Consider the following 17,722-nt stretch of genomic DNA (forward strand, 5'->3'; position numbering starts at 1 on the left):
GAGACTTGCATACCTCCTGCATGCGGATTTCTGCAGGCACCGCGTCGGAGATGTTAGACTTCCACTGGTGAAACACGGCTACTGTCCTCCTCCTCTTCCTCCTTCTGCTTGCAGTAGTTCAGCCTTGTCACCAAGAGGCCAACACCTGGAGGAGTTTTGTCAATGGGAGCCTTGGGATTGGCCGATGTCTCGTGGGTTTTGGAGAGGGACAAAAAATGATCGGAAAAGGCCTGGGAATCTCTGGACTGACGCTCTACAATTCACATGCCCAATCTTTTCGCCGTCGATACTGGACTGCCCTAAGATTGACAACACCCCACCGCCCAATCTTCGCCGCCAACCGTTGTAAGATTGACGTATTAAAGTCCCCGGCAAAGCGTAACGTTTATGGTTATGACAACGGCCCATGGCATGGCGCTTTTCCCGGGCCCTCGGTGGTTCGCCACCGATGATATGACAATGATGATGATGATGACGGTGATGAAGCTGCGATGTAGTAGTATTGGTGCTGTCAATAACAGGGGTTTGATGATCAATTTTGATCGCCGAAGCTTGCAGTGCTGAACATCCGATCATCTTCGCAGGCGATACATATGCCGAGATCGCCTCCGAGGGGAGCCCGAGATTTCCCTTGGTGCCACGCGCTCCCACCAAATGACCGCGGAGTGGATTGTCATTCCCCTACCCTGGAATTACATGTCTGATCGCCGTCTTAATGGCCCGGCGGCGGGGATTGCAGCACAAGCTGTCACCAACGGCAGTGAATGCAATGTCACTCGATGAGAGCGCATCAGACACCGAAAGCACGCTTCAAACGGCGATAGCAACCCCGGAACTAGGCCAGTCGGCGACAGATCCTACGCTGTCTGTAGAAAAATCCATCAAAGACTGAACCTTCCTGTGAGAGGCCGGTCACTGTCCACACCAGCGGCGAATGTCGATCACCTCATCTTCATCTCCGGCGTGCGCGCTCCTCCTTCCTCCTCGGGAAAGATACACACAGGAGAGGATCACCCTCTCATAACATGCCAGGTGTGTGTGACACTACCACACGAATCTCAACATTCCCGGTCCGCATTTCCGGACGTTCGTATTTCACGGTGTACTGCAATGATGTTATGGAAGTAGTCTTGAATGTCTTTTGTAAAAGCCGAAGGTGCCTAGATGTCCGAAACAAGCACAGGCACCGGTATTGGTGCAACCAACAATGGCTGGTGCAGAGAATCGATATCTGCCGTGCGATCGTCGCTCTCACACGGCGCTTTGTCCGAGGTGATCGTCTCTCGTGCAGTGTAGCAGCAGCACACATGTCAGATTTGCATGTTATACCTTCGCCACAGCTGTGAATATCGGCATCATCACGATGTCGGGTATTGCATGTACGGTACGTGTGGACGAAATCGAGGCTGAGGGAAACCACTTCAGGCAGGAGAAAACCACACAACCCTACACGTAACCCCAAGTGATCATGTGCAACCCTAGTACTATCACTCTCTGAGGCCGAGAAGTACACTGAAGGCGATGGGTTACACAGCAGTGAATGCAGATGACGGACTGGATTGAACAAGTTGGTGCTGTGTTGCACTCGTCCTTCTCGGGTTGTTGTGAGTTGGTCGTTGTATGTAACTGCTGGAAATGTTCAACAGGGGTCGAATAGATGCAGTGCATCGTTGCAGATCGACGGCAATGTCTTTGACCGTATCCCATTATTGGCAGGGCAGATGAAGCGAGATGTACAGTATACCATGCATCACGTTGACGATTCGTGCTTCGTTAAATGATACGTTGCTTCGAATTAAATGCTATGACCGATGAATATTCCCCTCAAACGCCTGTTCCTCCGCCTCGAAACACCATATCGGCACACATACACATTCGATCTAATCCTCCTCGCTATCGAACTCCTCGTCCGGGAGCAGAGCGCGATATCTTCTGCTGGCAAGATCCTGCTCCAGCCCACCATCGCTGTCAGAGTCCACGTAGCCTGATGGAAATCATAATGGTCAGCAAAAGACAAAGATGCCAAAACGTAGACGGAAGAAATCAAAACTCACCTCTGCCACCAATAAGGGACAGTACCACAGGCAGGAACACCAAAGCGTGCAACGCCGCCCATACTACCAACGCCAACCAGACCCGGAAGTAATAGACCTCGAAGATTTTCGTGCGGGTAAAGGCCAGAACAAAGATGCCGAGTAGCTTGGTGACAGTGATACCACTAAAAACGGAGCCACCGACATTCACGAGTGCCGCCCAGGCGCGTGCCTCACGTCCGCGGAATTTGGATTGTGCTCGCTCGAGGATGGACGCGGAAGGGATGGTGAAAGCGCGGGCGACGTGCGCGCAGAACTCGACGCTGATTCCCACGCAGATGATGATGTTGACCAAGCTAAGAGCGTTCAGAGAGACGCCGACGAGGGCCATCGTGCCGACGATGTCCACGACCGTCATCGTGACGGTCACCGTGACGATGAGACCTGTGGTAGGAGAGCCAAGTAGGAGACTGGAGATGACCAGGATGAAGGCGAGGGCTGTGCCAACGAGGGCGAAGGACAGGCGAACAATGGTGGCGTATTGGTCGAAGAAAATGTAGAATTTGCTGTAGGGGAACACCTCGATGCCACCGTGGCGATCGCTGATGTCCTGCGAGATGCGGCGGGCTGAGGCGTACGCGTTGATAAAGTCGCTTTGACTTGTGAGAGCCGTGTGGAAAGTGCGGAAGTGACTGGCTGGAACAGTCAAACTCTCCCTGTCAAGGACTACAGCGTCACTGTAAGCAGCTTGACCTGCAAGTGGACAGTCTTCTCCGGTCGGGCTCTTCAGCCATCGGTCAGCATATTTGATGAATTCCTCTCCTTCCGGCATGCCATAGAGTGTACGGTTCCAGGCGGGATCGCGATCGGCGAAGCATGTCTTCCTGCCATCCACGCAACAGCTCTCCTGCTCAGGGTTGAGCCACTGGAAGAAATCATCAATCCAGCTGGCAGCTGGATCAGCAATGTAGCTGACCTCGGGACGTTTCCTTTCCTGTTCCAGGATATTTGACAATGAGAATTGCCTGCAAGTGGTGTACAGACCACAGAGCTCTTGCTGGTGTTGTCGAGCTGTGACGTTGAGATCTTTGACCACGAAATAGACCGGTGCACCAGTGTCGAAGTAGGCGTATAGATCGCTGAAGTAGTTGTAGAGGTAACTGTCAGTAGGGATGGCAATGCGTTGGTCCAGACCCAATTCCACCTCAGGCAACAGAGCAATGCCAGCAGCGAAGAAACCGATGAAGACTGTCAAAATGATCACCCTTGCCTTGTTGGCGAGAATGGCAGGGGCGTAGTACCGACGGATGAACGAGGAAAGCCAGCCTTCTTCGTCCGTTCCGCTGAAAGGAGCACCACCATAGCCATTCGGCATGTGCTGCAGTTCTCTCTGGACTTTGATGCAAGGGACGCAGTCGAGACGGCCAGCCTCCACTCGTCGTTGATTCACAGCGAGGACTGCGACGAACATCGTGATTTGTAGAAGGGCATTAATGAAGACGGCACCGGCCGCATATGCAGCGAAGTTGCGCACAGCAGGCATCCCGACTGCAGTGCCGAGTGCGAAGGTGGCAGTCTCCGTCAAGGCAGAGAGGAGGATGGAGGGTCCGACGCGACCCATGGCCTTTGCAACACGTTCAGAGACGACCTCATCTGCGTGGCTGATGTTGACTCGCTCGAACTCGTGGACGATGAGGAAGATGTTGTCCACACCAACAGCCAGTACCAAGAAGGGAATGACCTCAGCGATGATGAGGGTGGCTTTGACGCCTGCGGCTGCGAACAAGCCAACGGAAGCCGCTACCGACATGAGGACAATCAGAATACCCGCGATTCCCAGGAGGAACTTGCTTTGAACGAGAGCGCCGAGAGGATTTCGCAAGATGGTGCTGATGGTCACAGTCGTGCTTCCCAAAGCCAATGAAGCGTAGATGAACATAACGATATAGCTGATCACGATGATTTTAGCATCCGTGTTAGTGTTCTTATTCAGCTCCTGCTCCAGACTGATCTCCGTGTTGAAACTCAATCTCAGACCCCGGTCTCTGGCTTCGCCTTGGATGTCAAGAAGTAGGCGCTTCAAGCTTTCTTCCCACTCTTCTGCCTTTGCGAGTTCAGGGTCACCAGGGTTGAAGTTCTTGACAACCCAAGTGCTGATGATAGCTTCGGCTGAGGTGGCTTTCTGGGATGTGCGATTGTACCCACCCAAGACACGTTCAGATGGCAGAGGGAGGCCAAACGCTGGAAGACAAGTTGAATCTCCCGGTGACTCAGCGCAGTTGTTGATGTGTTCAGCCCACGAAGTCTGATCGAAGTCCTCAAAGGCAAAGTAGCCCGTGACCGATTGAACGACGCAAGCATCTCCAGTAGGCTTGAAGCATACGTCTTTCAATGTGTATCCATGTCCAAGACTCTTTTGCTCGGTGACCCGTCGCTCAACATCGAACCACCAGGCTAAAGTCGGATAATCGAGTACTGGTGCGCCACCTTGTGGATTGAGGTCATTTACCAGGAACACTTGCTCAGTGCGATAAAATGGGCCGAAACTCTCGTCGAAGAATGCTTTTTCGCGGGCAGCGGCGGAGTTTGGTGCTACCCATAGACCGACTGGATCCGTTTCGAGTTCAAACCGAGCCCAGCCTATACTCAACAAAGCGACCAAGAGAATCGATGTCCCGATGGTGATGCCTGGGAAGTTGGCACAGGCCCGCGCGATCCTGCTGAAGAGATGGTCACAGAACGTGTTGAGCGCGTATTGCTTCGTGGGACGATCCAAATAAGCAGCGTTGTGAATGACATCACCTTCATCTTCATCGTCACTCGGAGCTGCATCCTGGAACAGCTGCAGTCGTTCGTTACGTCTTCGTCTGCGCTTGGCAGCAGCGGCGTGACCGGACACGGCGAGGACAAGAAGGGCGATGAACACCGAGTATATGAGGACAACGGCGAAACTCAAGCAAGGAAGTAAACCAACATAGCATTGCTCGTCCAGAGAGACTGCAGGCAGTTCGGGGCAAGAACCGCCGCAGTCCACACAGGCACATCTGTAAGCTTCATCGGTACTGTTACATGGAATGGGACTGTCAAGGATCGGCTTCATGTCCTCGAAGCGATCGCTGGCTGGACGCGGGTAATTGATCTGAAACGGACTTCCCAGAATCTTCTTGTCTCCCAGAAACTTCAAAAACTGCGTGTAGTTCTTTGCACCTCCTCCAATGAAGTCCATAGCCTTGCCGCCTGTAGCTCCGAGCTTGACATCCTTGCAGCTGTCATAGAACCCACCCCCAAATTGATTGCTTACTAGCTGATCCAACTCGGTGACAAGATACTTGCTGTTCTTCTCGACAGTCGCTGTGACGTTGATGAACAAAGATTGATCAGGCGAGCAAGTGAAGGTGCAGAACAAGTCGTAGAAGTTCTTCTTGCAAGCGCCACAGGAGGAGATAATCCCATTCGCCTTGGCGAGGTTGTCCTTGAGTGTACCAACCTGCTCTTCGGTACAGCAGACTTTGGTGTCGGCCCACTCATCTCCACACAACGATACCAGCTGCTTTCTGAAGTCGTCGGAGGGGTCTTTTGCGAGCCCGTTGTCTGGGCATGGTAGTTCCGACCCGAAGAAGCTCTGCTTGCCACATTGACCACGGATGGCACAGCGACCGGCCTCGTGAATTTTGGTGAGATCAGGACCGCTGGCGGCGAGTGTGATGGTGGCCAGTGACAGGCATGCTGCCACCGTGCTCTTCAGAGCCATGGTGGATGGCAGAGGAATGCCGGCACGTCCACAGGCTCGAGTCGATTACGAGCGAGCGATGAAGAGAACGGGGTCCGCTTCTGCTGTGATGTTGTTATCGTAGGTTTCCAAAGGGGGTATGTTTGTGTATATGTAAGTACTGGAAGAGGACTATGGGAGAAGGACGTGGCGGAGCTGTCGCGTGCTGCCGCCTGCCTAGAAAAGCCCGGTCCAAGTCCAAACAGCTGGAGAGAGGCAGATGCAGGTGATCAGCAGGAACCTCCAGCTTGGAAGCGGAGGAGCTGCACGCCTACGTCACGGAATTGAACACCAGCCACGCCAGCAGATCCGAGACATGATCACGTGCACAATATATGTGCTTCCATGTTCAACTGGGCGTTGATCGATAAGCGACGATGAACAACACATTCAAACGCCTGTTGATCCGCTCTATTTGGGCGACTGTTTTTGGAACGCCGCCTCACTAGACCATAATGGCAGCTGCAGCGTTATCAGCTAGATCGTTCACGATCCAACTTCATACTGTAGTATCAAAGTCGGTGAATCAAACGATGTAGTGCAACACGGACTGGGTGCTGTAATGGATTTCTGCTTTTCGCATATTGCAATAAAGTACATAGAAGACAGCAAGAAGCAGAGGCAGCAGCTACGAATTACAAGTGCCTGCAATCTCTAAGCTTTGCGAATGGCTGGTATAGTACGCAAATGGAGACGCAGCTTCGGACGTGCATGAGCAGACCGCTCACGCCCTGACCGATTCGCCGGACACCGAACAAAAACCTGTAATCACCACATCCCAGACATTCTCGGCTGGACACGCGGCTCTCGCTAAGAGTCGCCTGCAGCCGGGCCAGATGATCCCGCTCCACCACGGTCACCGCCGCGACCTCCACGGCCACGACCGGCGCCGCGCTCGCCGCGGAAGCCACCTCGGCCACGGCCACGACCGCCGCGACCACCTTCGCTGTCGCTCCCGGTGCCACCAGTCGATTGGTAACCGCCTCGTCCTTCGCCTCCACCTCGCTGGCTCTGTCCTCCTCGGTTGTTGAAGCCACCGCGGTCAGCGAAGCCGCCGCGTCGGAAGACAGCCATCTTCACACCTGCGAATTTGTCCTTGACTTCCTTGGACGGGTTACGCTTCAGGACGTCCAGTACAATTTCAGGAGTGGCAAAGTGGGCGACCCACTTGCCGTTGCCGGTCTTCTCCACGGATTGGACCTTCTCTGCGTCTTCTGTAGTGAAGAGCTGAGACTTCACGTCGTCTACGGTGTTGGCAGCGGCAGAGCTGGGAATGAAGCTGACAAAGATACTCTTCGAGGGCTCTTGAGGCGGTAGCGACTGCTGTGCACCATTCAATCTGTTCTGGTTAGGAGCATCTGGTTTGTTGGCGTCCGCAGCAGCCGCACCATTGGCGTCTTTACCGCTGGCACCTGCGGGTTGCGGAGTTGAGCCCGTCTTTTGCGGTGTCGCAGCTTGTTGAGGACCCTTGGACTGCGATGCTTGTTGCGAGTTCGTCTGGTTGGCACGCTGCTGAGTCGCCTGAGGAGCTGCTGATTGCGCGCCTGTAGGCGCAGGAGTCGAGCCCTGTGATGGCGGTGGTGGGCGTTGTTGGGCTGCGTTCGGAACTGGAGTGGGGAGGTTTCCACCGGTTGGTGCCATGGTAGAATTGATTGGAGCCGCAGGAGCACCCTGTGTCCTGGGGGCCTTTCCTCCACGGTGAGAGAAGTTGAAGCCCTGTGCGCGCATCTCTGTGCCGATACGTCCTTGATCGACGTCAAGTACCAGCCAACCGAATGCGGCGTCTGCCAAGTTGAAGTTCCACATGTTCTTAAAGGCAGATTCGTCCACAGATCCGTTCTGCTGCTGGGCACCACCGAATGGGTTGCCGCCGTTGGCCACCGAAGGCATCTTGCTCACCAAGTCAAGCGCGAGCTGCAAAAGCTTGCTCTGAGTGTCGTTCTCAGAGACCGCAGGTTCTACCTCTTGCTTCACGGTCTCCCACACGTCGTGGAACGAAGCCTTTGACGCCGAAAGTTTGCCGCGGTAGTGGTCAAGCGAAGGGTTGACCGAGAACTCATTGTAAGAGCTGCCGTAGCGGAAGTGAAGGCCAGCGGAAATGGAGAAGTCGGCTTTCAGAGTAACCGAGAGCTGATTGAGTAGACCCTCACGTGCGGGGGATGCGTGTGTGACGAGCACGCGCGTTTCGGTCGGGTCATACACTCGATTGGCAGTGTCGATAAGCTCGCCGATTTGCAAAAGAGTTGTCCACATTGTGCCCTGTCCACCAGCGATCGTAGTCCGTCCCTCGCCATTGTCGAACAGTTTGTGCATGACCACAGCGCCTCCGAGACCAAGCAGACGGAGCTTGACACCTCCGACATCCAGCAATCTGGATTGTGATTCGTCAATCACGTGGAGGTTCTCAATCTTGTATTCCTGTGAGCGCAGCTTTTCCAAGACGGACACATCTTCACATGCGCCCCAGACTGTAAACACTGGCACATCGAGCTTGAATGTCTTGTTCAGGAATTGCGGCAGCTCAGAAAGGGGAAGGCGATCTCGCTGGAAACGTTCCTTGACGGGTTGTGTGGCGCCAGCGCGCGTAATGTCGGCCTTGACCTGCTCGCTGAGAAGAGGCGAATACTGAGCGACGTGCTTCAAGGTCCTATTTGTTCATGATCAGCGATGTTGCCAGGGACGTGTCATAGATGGCGACTGATGCTTACTTCTCGGCAATGCGTTCGAGTGACGAGTCGTCGTAGAATCCGAAATCGCCGGTGTGGATGATGTAGTCTGCCTTCGCGCTATGCGCCAGCTCGTTCAGTTGTCGCAGATTACCTGTCAAATTGTGAGTCGGACACAGCGTTGAGATGCAGATGGAACTGAAAGGTTCTCACCTCGGACATCGGCAATGCAAAGGACTCTGGCATGGCCGATTTGCTGCACGCGACCTTGATTTGGATCAAGCGGACGGGCTCCTGGGACAGGGCCGCTAGGCTGCGGCGCACCGTTCGGGATGTATGCTTGAGCGTAGGCACGAGGTTGCGACGGTGGTTGCTGCATTTGACCGTCAGAATTGTTCCCCGTGAACATCTTGAGAGTTGCGTTGCTACGAAGGTAATTCGCAGATCTTGGGTCCACTTACGGCCATGAGTGAATTGATCAGGCGTGAGTTTATAGGGTCCGGCTCGGGGGTTCGGAGGAGCTAAAAAATTGCGAGTTTGTTGATGGCGACTCGCTGAATACGCTGAGCAGGAGCAGATCGCTGCAGATAAGAACAGAAGTAGAGGATGGAGGACCGTGGGCGAAGAGGCGGAAGCTGGTGATGAGAGAAAGAGTCGACCGCAAGAAAGTATAACGACGACGACGGCTGATGCTTGATGATGACTGGCGGGAGAAGTTGTCGCCAAGATTTACGCTCTGCACCTGCAGCAATGTAGCATATTCACCAATGCGGTATAGTCTGGAGTAGCCGTGAACCCTTCAGTGCAATTCGGGGGAGTCTCCCGCGATCCGTGCGCCGCCGCACCTCAGCTGTATCCATGGAGCGTCTTGATCAAGGCTTATATCATGACCAGGTTTGAATACCAATGAAAACATAATGCGAGCTCTGATGATCAACGCAATTGATTTCAGAGACGAGCACTCGCCGTTCCGAACCGCGAAACGTCAACATTGATCCGCGCCTGAGCGTTAGAACTCTGGCGAGCGAGCATCAGCTATGTACGCAGACAAAGCGGATAATTTTGATCTCGCGAACAGTGAGGCTTAGTGATTCATGTTACCGTTCAGTACCGATCCGGGAAATCATATGGTGCTTCTAACTAGAAAACCTGGAGCTGTGCCTGGGGGATACGGCAGTCGACCACATGTGCCCAGATTGATGAGTCCGCACTGATTGCCGTCGTCGTTGTGTCGACACGTGCATTGGCTTTGACAGTCGCCAGACTGTGGCCTGTGATTGCTATAGGTATCTTCCGCCACGGCAAGTCTGTGACAACTCACAAACTCTCGTCACAAGATTGATGCCATTTCCTTTCTTCTCCTTGCATTGCTTCTTCCTTGGACACCTCGAGACATCACCGAACTCACAGGCTTTGGATTTTGATCATCGTAATTGGCGCTGCGATAGCGAACTTCAGATCCGTACTAGAATAATAAGCACTGACTTTTGAAATCTACGGCCATTGGTTGATTTCAATGCGGGTAGATATCTTACATATTCGCACCGCGTTTGATGCTCAAGAGGCACACATCTCGCAACAACATTCAAAGGACGCGAGTGCCACATCGAAATACTGTTCACTTATCCACAACACTCCTTGGATAAACAGTCTCTACCTCATAACGATTGACTTTGGATCTATCTTTCAGCCAGTTGACATTCCAAGATATGCATGAGAACGATTCATCACCGCTTCGGAGTCAAAGCTTTCTCGATCGTGGACTCTCAGGGCATCCTGGACTTGATCCAAAAGGTGACAGGAGAACCGGGTCAAAGGACTTTCGAGACTATCGTAGCGATACCCATGGAAGCGGTATGATCTCGCTGCCTACAAAGGACAGTAATGGATCACAGCCTTTGACAAGACTCTCACGAAACACATTCTCCAAGGGTTTTGCCGAATCAGTGAGTTCGAGAACATCGATGTCAGAACCACGGTTGATACGATCGGCGTTCCCATCAAAATCGACCAGGCCGCCACGACAGAGTACGAGAGAACTCACGTACAATGCCAGTTATCAACCGGAGCAATTCGATACGCCACTCCATCGATATCGAAGGCTGGGTCAACTCTTGAATGGAACCGGCCATATGGTAGCCGGTGGTATGAACGAAGGAATATTTGTCATTGAAAGAACGGACAACAAGCAGAAATTCATCGAGAAACGTCTACCCATCGATCGGAAATCGCAAAGGCGACGGACTCGTGCTGAGATCGATGCGCTCACACGACTTCGGCACGCTGGGCCATGCGAAAATATCAACAAGATCCATGAAAGCTTTTTTCCAGGGATGACCAATTACTCATGCCTGATTTTGTCCTTCTGCGAGCTCGGCTCCATCACCGACTACATCAGTCGGAAGATCCTCCAGCATTTGAAAACGCCGGAGTCATTCGCTTGGCACGTCCTTGAAAGTGTCATGTGCGCTCTTGTATTCTGCCACTACGGCGTCGATGTAGGGGCTTGGAAAGACCGCAATGCCGAATGGACGACTCTCTGTCACCTCGACGTTAAACCGGACAACATCTGGCTCACAATGCAAGGCAGCGCAGGAAGCATGCCACGTGTCGTTCTCGGCGATTTCGGCTGCTCTGTATCCCCCGTTGACATCGATCGAGGGCTAGCGCACGCATTGATGCTTACGCATGGAACACCACGTTGGCTACCACCCGAAGCGAAAACAATGTCGAATGATGGTCGGGGCCGGTATGGCAAAGCTACAGATATCTGGCAGGCGGGCGGCACCATACAGACCATGTGCCGTCTGACAAAGTCTCCTGAACCACAACAAGCTGCTGCGAGACGACCCTGTGGTAGCACACACTATTCCCGCAAGCTGAACTCCATTGTTGCTAGCTGTATGGAGGAAGTCGTGAGCAAGAGACCCAGTGCTGTGGATTGCTACAGATGGATTCAGGATCATAAGCCAGAGCTCTGAACTTGACACCCGAGTCCGATAACAATGCATAACGATAACAAGGCTTAGACGCCTTAGGCGGTGTGGAACAGTATGGTGCATACCTCACGATGGATGGGTAAGCGAACAGGAATATCTATAATTAGCTCATGATCTTGACGCATTACATGATGCTCCAAGACTAAATGATATCAGCGTGACGGCCGCAGCAGCATGCGCCAATCGAACGCCTTTCACATGAAATGATCTGATGAAAAGGAGGTCAGGTATTTGAGACCAGAACATTGCTAGGTATTCGCTTATGGCCGACCGAGGTCAGTTACCAATGCACAGTGTGAAGCCTGCACCATGTGATTCTAGATGATGTCATCGCATCGTGAATTCATTACTGTCTACAGGTAGTTCCACCAATCTCTCGACCCAGTGTAGTGTTCAAGAGCCGATAAGGATTGAACATGATCGCTCTGGTGTAATGTTAAGGTGCTTCACGTCTTACTTGTAAGGAAGGGCCATCACGAAGAGAATCTCTGACCTGCCATTGAGTTTGGTGATAGCATTGGAGTTGACTCCACAAAGAAGAATCGATGACATCATCCCCGCGTGAGAAATTCCACCTGGCTCATTCTGTGGACCGAAATTGGAAACGATGGAATTCATAATAATAAGAGTGTCAATGGCTGGCCAAGCAATATACCGGTAGAGGGGAAATTGGTCCATGAGACCAGAGGTTGGATGGAAGATCAGACGACACGGACGTCATTCTTTCAGGTACCCGACACGTGAAATTTGGAGGATCGCTGCCGTCGACCGAGAAAGGGCTACGGGCGTACATCATCGATCTGTCACGAGAAAAAACGGACCTCGGACATGTGTGAGAGGCAAGCTCGAGATATAGTGGCTGCCTGACGAGCGCACAACATGCCTCTATAACTTATAATGAACCTTTGTTATCACTTTGATCGTCATCTGCCCTGATAGAAGAGATCCTATCGTGGATTATTAGCTCGCAGGCTGCTATTGTTGTCTTTTAAATCAAATCCAAGCCAGTGTGCGGGAGCATCTTTCAGGACTTGCCCGAACAACTTCATAGATCCTCGTTGTCGATTCCTCTCCATACCACTATTGCGAAAACAAGATATCAATTGCATCTATCTAAATTCAAGCATCACGAAAACCAAGATCAACTTCGGAATAAATCTCGTCATCATGGTTGAAGCTTCCGATCCGATTGTCCGATCCACCCTGCAGGCGGCCGTGTTGGCCGGCATCTCTAATCTGGTCGCCCAGTATCTGGCGAGCTCGCGGGATGGAGTAAGTTTCTATCCGCCCAATCTCATGAATTCCAGGCCAATGACGGAGAGTCACGAAGCGAAATTCAATCAGGACTAAAGTGTAATACCTCTTCTCATCGAAACAGACACCCTTCCAATTCGATGTGACACGATTTTTCCAATTTATCCTCTATGCGTTCATGGTGAGCCCAGGCAATTTCGTCTGGCAACGATGGTTGTAAGTCACACATCATTCCTGCGCTCTTGGTCTCGCCAGAACCTCCAGAAGAACCCATGGCAGCTTTCTGACACTGACGGAATCAATTAGAGAAACGAAGTTCCCCGCGTACGACCGCAAACTCCATGGCGACAAAAAAGAAGAATACATCGACGACTACGTCACTGGCCAGAACACCAAGACCGTCAACAAAGGCGGCGAGAAGGCTCCCGCGAAGAAGATTCCGAATGAACTCGGTCAGCGTGAGAAGAACCAAAGTCTGAACCTGCAGAACACGTTCATCAAATTCGCTCTGGATAGCACCGTCGGCACGTGTATCAACGTAAGTTCATCCACCTCATTTCGATTTATTACTATTCATAGGAATCGAGGCTCCATACTGACCCTTTGTGCTCTGGTTGAATGGAAATAGACGGTTCTCTTCATCGTCGGCTTCGCCCTGATCCGCGGCTCCGAGAAGGATTACATCCAGGATGATGTGGCGGAGCAATTTCTGCCCATGTTCCTGGCCAATTGCAAGGTCTGGCCTGCGGTCAACATCATCAGCTTCACGCTGGTCCCGCTTGAGCACCGCATGCTGTTCAGTCAGATGATCAATTTGGTCTGGGGAGTTTATTTGAGCTGTGAGTATCTTCTTCTCTTCACAATTTGTCACTTGCGGATGACAGATGAGGCTGCATTGGAAGATGTTGAAATGTTGGAAGAGGATTGAGCTGACATTTTTTCTCGTTTAGTGATTGCGGACGGTACGCAGAAGTTTTAGACAGCGCCCCAAGAGCGGGTTTGAGATGCACGGACGGGATGTCGCATGGAAGGATTCCGGGGACGGTCGTCCAAAGGCACCAGCTCCCGGGACGGAATGATTCGAAGACCAGAGGATTGGAATCACGAGCCGCTGTCTTTGAGGGCTCTGAAAATCCCTCAACTGTGTACACGGTGTACAGTATAATACGAATGCAAGTAATAGGGCGATATTCGTTTGGTATCATGTGTCAGGGGTCGGAGTTGTATCACATCGAGGTTTTGATCGTGTGAGGATCTGAGAGGTAAAAAAGGAAAAGAAACGGCGTCAGTGCTTTCCTCGCACGTCTCGCGATCAATACAAGCACAAGCTGCCTTCGACATTGTGATACGCGTACGCAACCATATCTTAAACACACCATGTGCCAATCCCTCTACGTCCGCTACACGTGCGGGTGCCATAGGGAAATGGAATTTGTGCAATGCGCGAGACGGCAGGGTACTTTGATCAAATGTCAGCCCGTCACAAGGACTGCGGGCAAGATAGCAACGAACCATTGCTCGTCTCATCTCATCCGGCCGACGGCACCTGCCACCATGACGAATGTCGAGCAACATGCATCACCCGTCATCACTCCGGCTCCCTCTCAAGATCCGACGATTGGAATGCTCGCTGTACGCGCTTCCACTGACGCGGAATTGAAAGGCCTGATGCAAATTGTGGCCGCAGGAACTGCAACGCGAGAACAACTGATTACCTTCCAACGATGCATTGATGCATTGCCGAACCCAGATGGGTTCTTCAAACAAACACGTCGGTGAGGTGCCGGAGCAGAGCCCGCAGGTCAACGGTCGAGGTTGGTTGGCACGTTGGCCATCATCGTGGAGAACAGCGCAACAGCACGTGAACAGCTCGGTGCGAGACCGGCGAGGTCGCGGAAATCTCTCCTGGAGTCTGGCTAGCATTCTGGACAATGCCCGACGACATGCTGAAATCTGCACCGGAATTTGATGGCACGCCTGCCTGTAGACAGTCTTCACCCCCACATGGACGTCATCAATTCCGAATTCCCTCGAACATTTCAGTCCCGCCAAAGAAACACATTCGCCGACTCGCCTCTCTTTCTTTCCATGCATCACGTCCTCTAGCATGGCTATGTGATTCGTCCACATGCCCGTCCATAATCATATGAAGGTTCGCAGTTCACGATAACTTGATGCCATCGTCATTGCGGGAATCCATGGATATCACAATCGCAAGGGTTCAGTGAACATTCGATCACTCTCATCGTTGATGATCACACGGTCCCAGCCGATTCATAATCAAACCATTCGGGCCGGCCGGCTGGCAACGCTGCCCCTCACCTCACCTGGGCACTCATCATCATCAACCACCCATTCCTGGCGGGCGAACCGGCTGAGAAATACATACTACAGGTGTGATAGGATCCACGAATTCATTCCAGTGCTATATTTCTCATCCAACCATGGGCCTTGCGGTAACGCGTATACGATATGACGTAGAGGAAACTGATTGAGATCTTCCGCAATCGTGTTTCCCATACTCGATACCGTCTGTTCGCAGAGAAGCACAGGACTATTTACTATTGTGCATGTGTCGCGCGCGGTTTTTATTGCCCACCTGGGCAGGTGTATCATGAAAATGTTTCGTACTAGTCGTAGTTTTAGCCTGAGAGATTTCCATGGCTAGATCAATCGGGACCACTCGGCGTGGCGGCTATCCCTCAGCACTGCGCGCCTGGTATAGTCGTGTGTTTTTGGCATACTAGCTCACCAGCCGACTTGGGTTCTCATCCACTCCACGTCCCCGAAAGTCACGCCTTTTCTCGTCCACCTTCACTCATCATATATATACCGGACTCTTCCGCGCTCGCTTCACTCTGTGCTGTTACCAATCTCTCTCTCTCTGCATTCTTGAAACGCAATCTACAACCCACTCTTGGAAGCCTTGGACAATTCGCCGGCTTTATCCGCTCTAACGTGAATCGCTTATTCTCAGTCACCACATTCATCACGCGACCACACACCACTGCTTCAAGCAACGAATTTTTTGGCAATCAATCGAACACACCTACCCGCTCATAACCCTCTCGTTAGAGTGAACGGTCGAACTACCAACATCTCGTCCTCCTCTGGAATCTAGAACGGCTGGGCTTGCAGCGTTAGAAGACTTCCGAAAACTTCTAGAGTCTTCAGCGTCGCAAGCCTGCGTCTGGCATACTCGAAAATATGATTCCCGTCCCGAATCCTCTAGACTATGATGTCTCCCTGGAGAACGCATTCCTTCCGAGCACACCGCCGCTTGAATGTCTCCCTGACCCGTACTACGAGCAATGGGAACATGTCATGACCAACCTGCAAGGCTTGATCTTAAGCAAGAGATTGCGGGAGGTTGTCGATCATCTGCCTGTGTTGTCAACAGATCGTCTCACGGACATTGTACAATGGCGACGAGCATACAGCATTCTGGCGTTCATCACACATGGCTATATCTGGGGAGGATTAAAACCTGCGGATCGTATACCACCTTCGATCTCGATCCCATTTTTGGCAACATGCAAGAGGCTCGAGCTGCCTCCAGTTGCCACATACGCGGGTCTCGTTCTCTGGAATTGGAAGCCAATCTTTGCAAACGAGCCTGTGGATACTTTGGCGAACCTCGACACAATCGAGACCTTCACTGGCTCACTCGACGAGAAGTGGTTCTACTTGATCAGCATTGCGATTGAATCACGAGGCGCACCGATCATCCCGATGATGTTGAGAGCGATCAAGGCTGCACGGGAAGGTGACAGGGATATGGTAATTCGGTGTCTGCAATCGTTTGCGGAGCGTCTGAGTGAATTGAAGGACATGCTCGCACAAATGTACGACAATTGCGATCCCCATGTTTTCTACTACCGGATTCGACCGTTCCTTGCTGGAAGCAAGAATATGGCGGAAGCCGGCCTTCCCCAAGGTGTGATTTTCGACAACGGCGGCGCGATCAACCGACAACGCTACGTCCAATTCAGCGGTGGCAGCAATGCTCAGTCGAGCATCATACAATTCTTCGACATTGTCCTCGGTGTCGAGCATCGCTCTACAGGCGAAGCAAAGCCTGGAAACCAGTCGAGTCCGCAAATATCAAAAAGCAAATATTCCGCACCAAGCACCAACTTCATCCACGAGATGCGGAAGTATATGCCTGGCCAACACGCGCGCTTCCTCTGCGATGTCGACCGTGTGGCCAATATCCGCACATTCGTCGAAGAGAACAGCTCAGACCGCGGCCTCACACTCGCATACGATGCTTGTCTCGCAATGCTCCGCTCGTTCCGCGACACCCACATCCAGATCGTGAGCCGCTACATCATCGTCAAAAGCCGGGAGGCAGCCTCCGCGAAAGTCCAGGAAACCGCTTCAAAGAAAGTCGACCTCGCGCACCGGAGTAAGCCCGTCGACGAGAACATCAAGAAGGACCTCAAGGGCACCGGCGGAACCGCGCTGATTCCTTTCCTCCGCCAAGCTCGCGACGAAACGGGTGAGCCGGCAGTGGATGAGTGGACGCGTCGGCTACTCAGCAAGAAAGGCGTGCTCGAGAAGGGTGCCATCCCGGGCGAAACGTCTGCGAGAAAGGTGCTCGATAGGATCGATGGTCAAAATGGCTTGGAGAAGTTGTGGCAGGCGGATAGTAATAGTGGCGGACTGTGCACATTCTAGAGTTTTTATATATACATAGAAAAAAACAGGAGGGAAAGCAATTGGCATATCATGCGGTTTTGGGGGCTGGAAGATGAGCAGAAAGCGAGCCGGTATCAACAGCCCACGGCGACTTGTTTTGACGAAGTAATGAAAGATACGTTTTGCATAGCATTTTTTAAAATACATCATGATTCGGAAAAGGCGAGTGCACATCCTCGGCATTAAGATCTCATCTGTGTGTTCTAAGCCGGCCGAAAAGTGTTCCTGCTAGATTCTGAACGTTGAGGCGCAGCTGTCGGACGGGCAGCCTCCATGGCCGTCGAATTCGACGGCCATGGA

General features: G+C 52.4%; 6 protein-coding genes across 6 annotated transcripts; 4 read left to right on the forward strand and 2 right to left on the reverse strand.

The window, feature by feature from the left end:
• Positions 1–1,751: 1,751 nt before the first annotated feature.
• On the reverse strand, positions 1,752–6,011 carry K489DRAFT_379382 (NCR1, Niemann-pick type C). Its single transcript, XM_033604629.1, has 2 exons — positions 2,055–6,011; positions 1,752–1,984 (listed from the first exon to the last, which is right to left on the reverse strand). The coding sequence occupies exons 1-2, from the start codon at positions 5,782–5,784 to the stop codon at positions 1,881–1,883; spliced, it is 3,834 nt and encodes a 1,277-aa protein (XP_033460424.1). The 5' UTR covers positions 5,785–6,011; the 3' UTR covers positions 1,752–1,880.
• Positions 6,012–6,364: 353 nt separating this feature from the next.
• On the reverse strand, positions 6,365–9,161 carry K489DRAFT_379383 (uncharacterized protein). Its single transcript, XM_033604630.1, has 4 exons — positions 8,930–9,161; positions 8,682–8,841; positions 8,511–8,622; positions 6,365–8,449 (listed from the first exon to the last, which is right to left on the reverse strand). Exons 1-4 carry the CDS (start codon positions 8,933–8,935, stop codon positions 6,613–6,615), a joined length of 2,115 nt encoding a protein of 704 aa, XP_033460425.1. The 5' UTR covers positions 8,936–9,161; the 3' UTR covers positions 6,365–6,612.
• An 886-nt stretch (positions 9,162–10,047) lies between these two features.
• K489DRAFT_379385 (kinase-like protein) lies at positions 10,048–11,656 on the forward strand. Its single transcript, XM_033604631.1, has one exon. The coding sequence runs from the start codon at positions 10,178–10,180 to the stop codon at positions 11,447–11,449; it is 1,272 nt and encodes a 423-aa protein (XP_033460426.1). The 5' UTR covers positions 10,048–10,177; the 3' UTR covers positions 11,450–11,656.
• Positions 11,657–12,634: 978 nt separating this feature from the next.
• Positions 12,635–13,700, forward strand: K489DRAFT_409257 (uncharacterized protein; the record flags this gene model as incomplete). The annotated part of the gene is made up of 5 exons (XM_033607560.1): positions 12,635–12,739; positions 12,846–12,937; positions 13,028–13,259; positions 13,350–13,560; positions 13,672–13,700. 5 exons carry the CDS (start codon positions 12,635–12,637, stop codon positions 13,698–13,700), a joined length of 669 nt encoding a protein of 222 aa, XP_033460427.1.
• Positions 13,701–14,098: 398 nt separating this feature from the next.
• Positions 14,099–14,500, forward strand: K489DRAFT_369762 (uncharacterized protein; the record flags this gene model as incomplete). Its single annotated transcript, XM_033603070.1, has 1 exon — positions 14,099–14,500. The coding sequence occupies one exon, from the start codon at positions 14,099–14,101 to the stop codon at positions 14,498–14,500; it is 402 nt and encodes a 133-aa protein (XP_033460428.1).
• A 934-nt stretch (positions 14,501–15,434) lies between these two features.
• Positions 15,435–17,494, forward strand: K489DRAFT_379389 (Indoleamine 2,3-dioxygenase). Its single transcript, XM_033604632.1, has one exon. It carries the CDS (start codon positions 15,929–15,931, stop codon positions 17,399–17,401), a length of 1,473 nt encoding a protein of 490 aa, XP_033460429.1. The 5' UTR covers positions 15,435–15,928; the 3' UTR covers positions 17,402–17,494.
• The last annotated feature ends 228 nt before the right edge of the window (positions 17,495–17,722 follow it).

The sequence above is a fragment of the Dissoconium aciculare genome, assembly GCF_010015565.1.
Source record: "Dissoconium aciculare CBS 342.82 unplaced genomic scaffold K489scaffold_5, whole genome shotgun sequence".
Lineage (NCBI taxonomy): Eukaryota > Fungi > Ascomycota > Dothideomycetes > Mycosphaerellales > Dissoconiaceae > Dissoconium > Dissoconium aciculare.

Coding starts and splice junctions, on each gene's coding strand:
- K489DRAFT_379385 (XM_033604631.1), top strand. CDS start 10,178: ATGCATGAGAACGATTCATCACCGCTTCGGAGTCAAAGCTTTCTCGAT.
- K489DRAFT_379389 (XM_033604632.1), top strand. CDS start 15,929: ATGATTCCCGTCCCGAATCCTCTAGACTATGATGTCTCCCTGGAGAAC.
- K489DRAFT_379383 (XM_033604630.1), bottom strand. Junction 8,623..8,681: donor TTGCATTGCCGATGTCCGAG/GTGAGAACCTTT, acceptor ACAATTTGACAG/GTAATCTGCGACAACTGAAC. Junction 8,450..8,510: donor CTCGAACGCATTGCCGAGAA/GTAAGCATCAGT, acceptor ATGAACAAATAG/GACCTTGAAGCACGTCGCTC.
- K489DRAFT_379382 (XM_033604629.1), bottom strand. CDS start 5,784: ATGGCTCTGAAGAGCACGGTGGCAGCATGCCTGTCACTGGCCACCATC. Junction 1,985..2,054: donor GTCCCTTATTGGTGGCAGAG/GTGAGTTTTGAT, acceptor GATTTCCATCAG/GCTACGTGGACTCTGACAGC.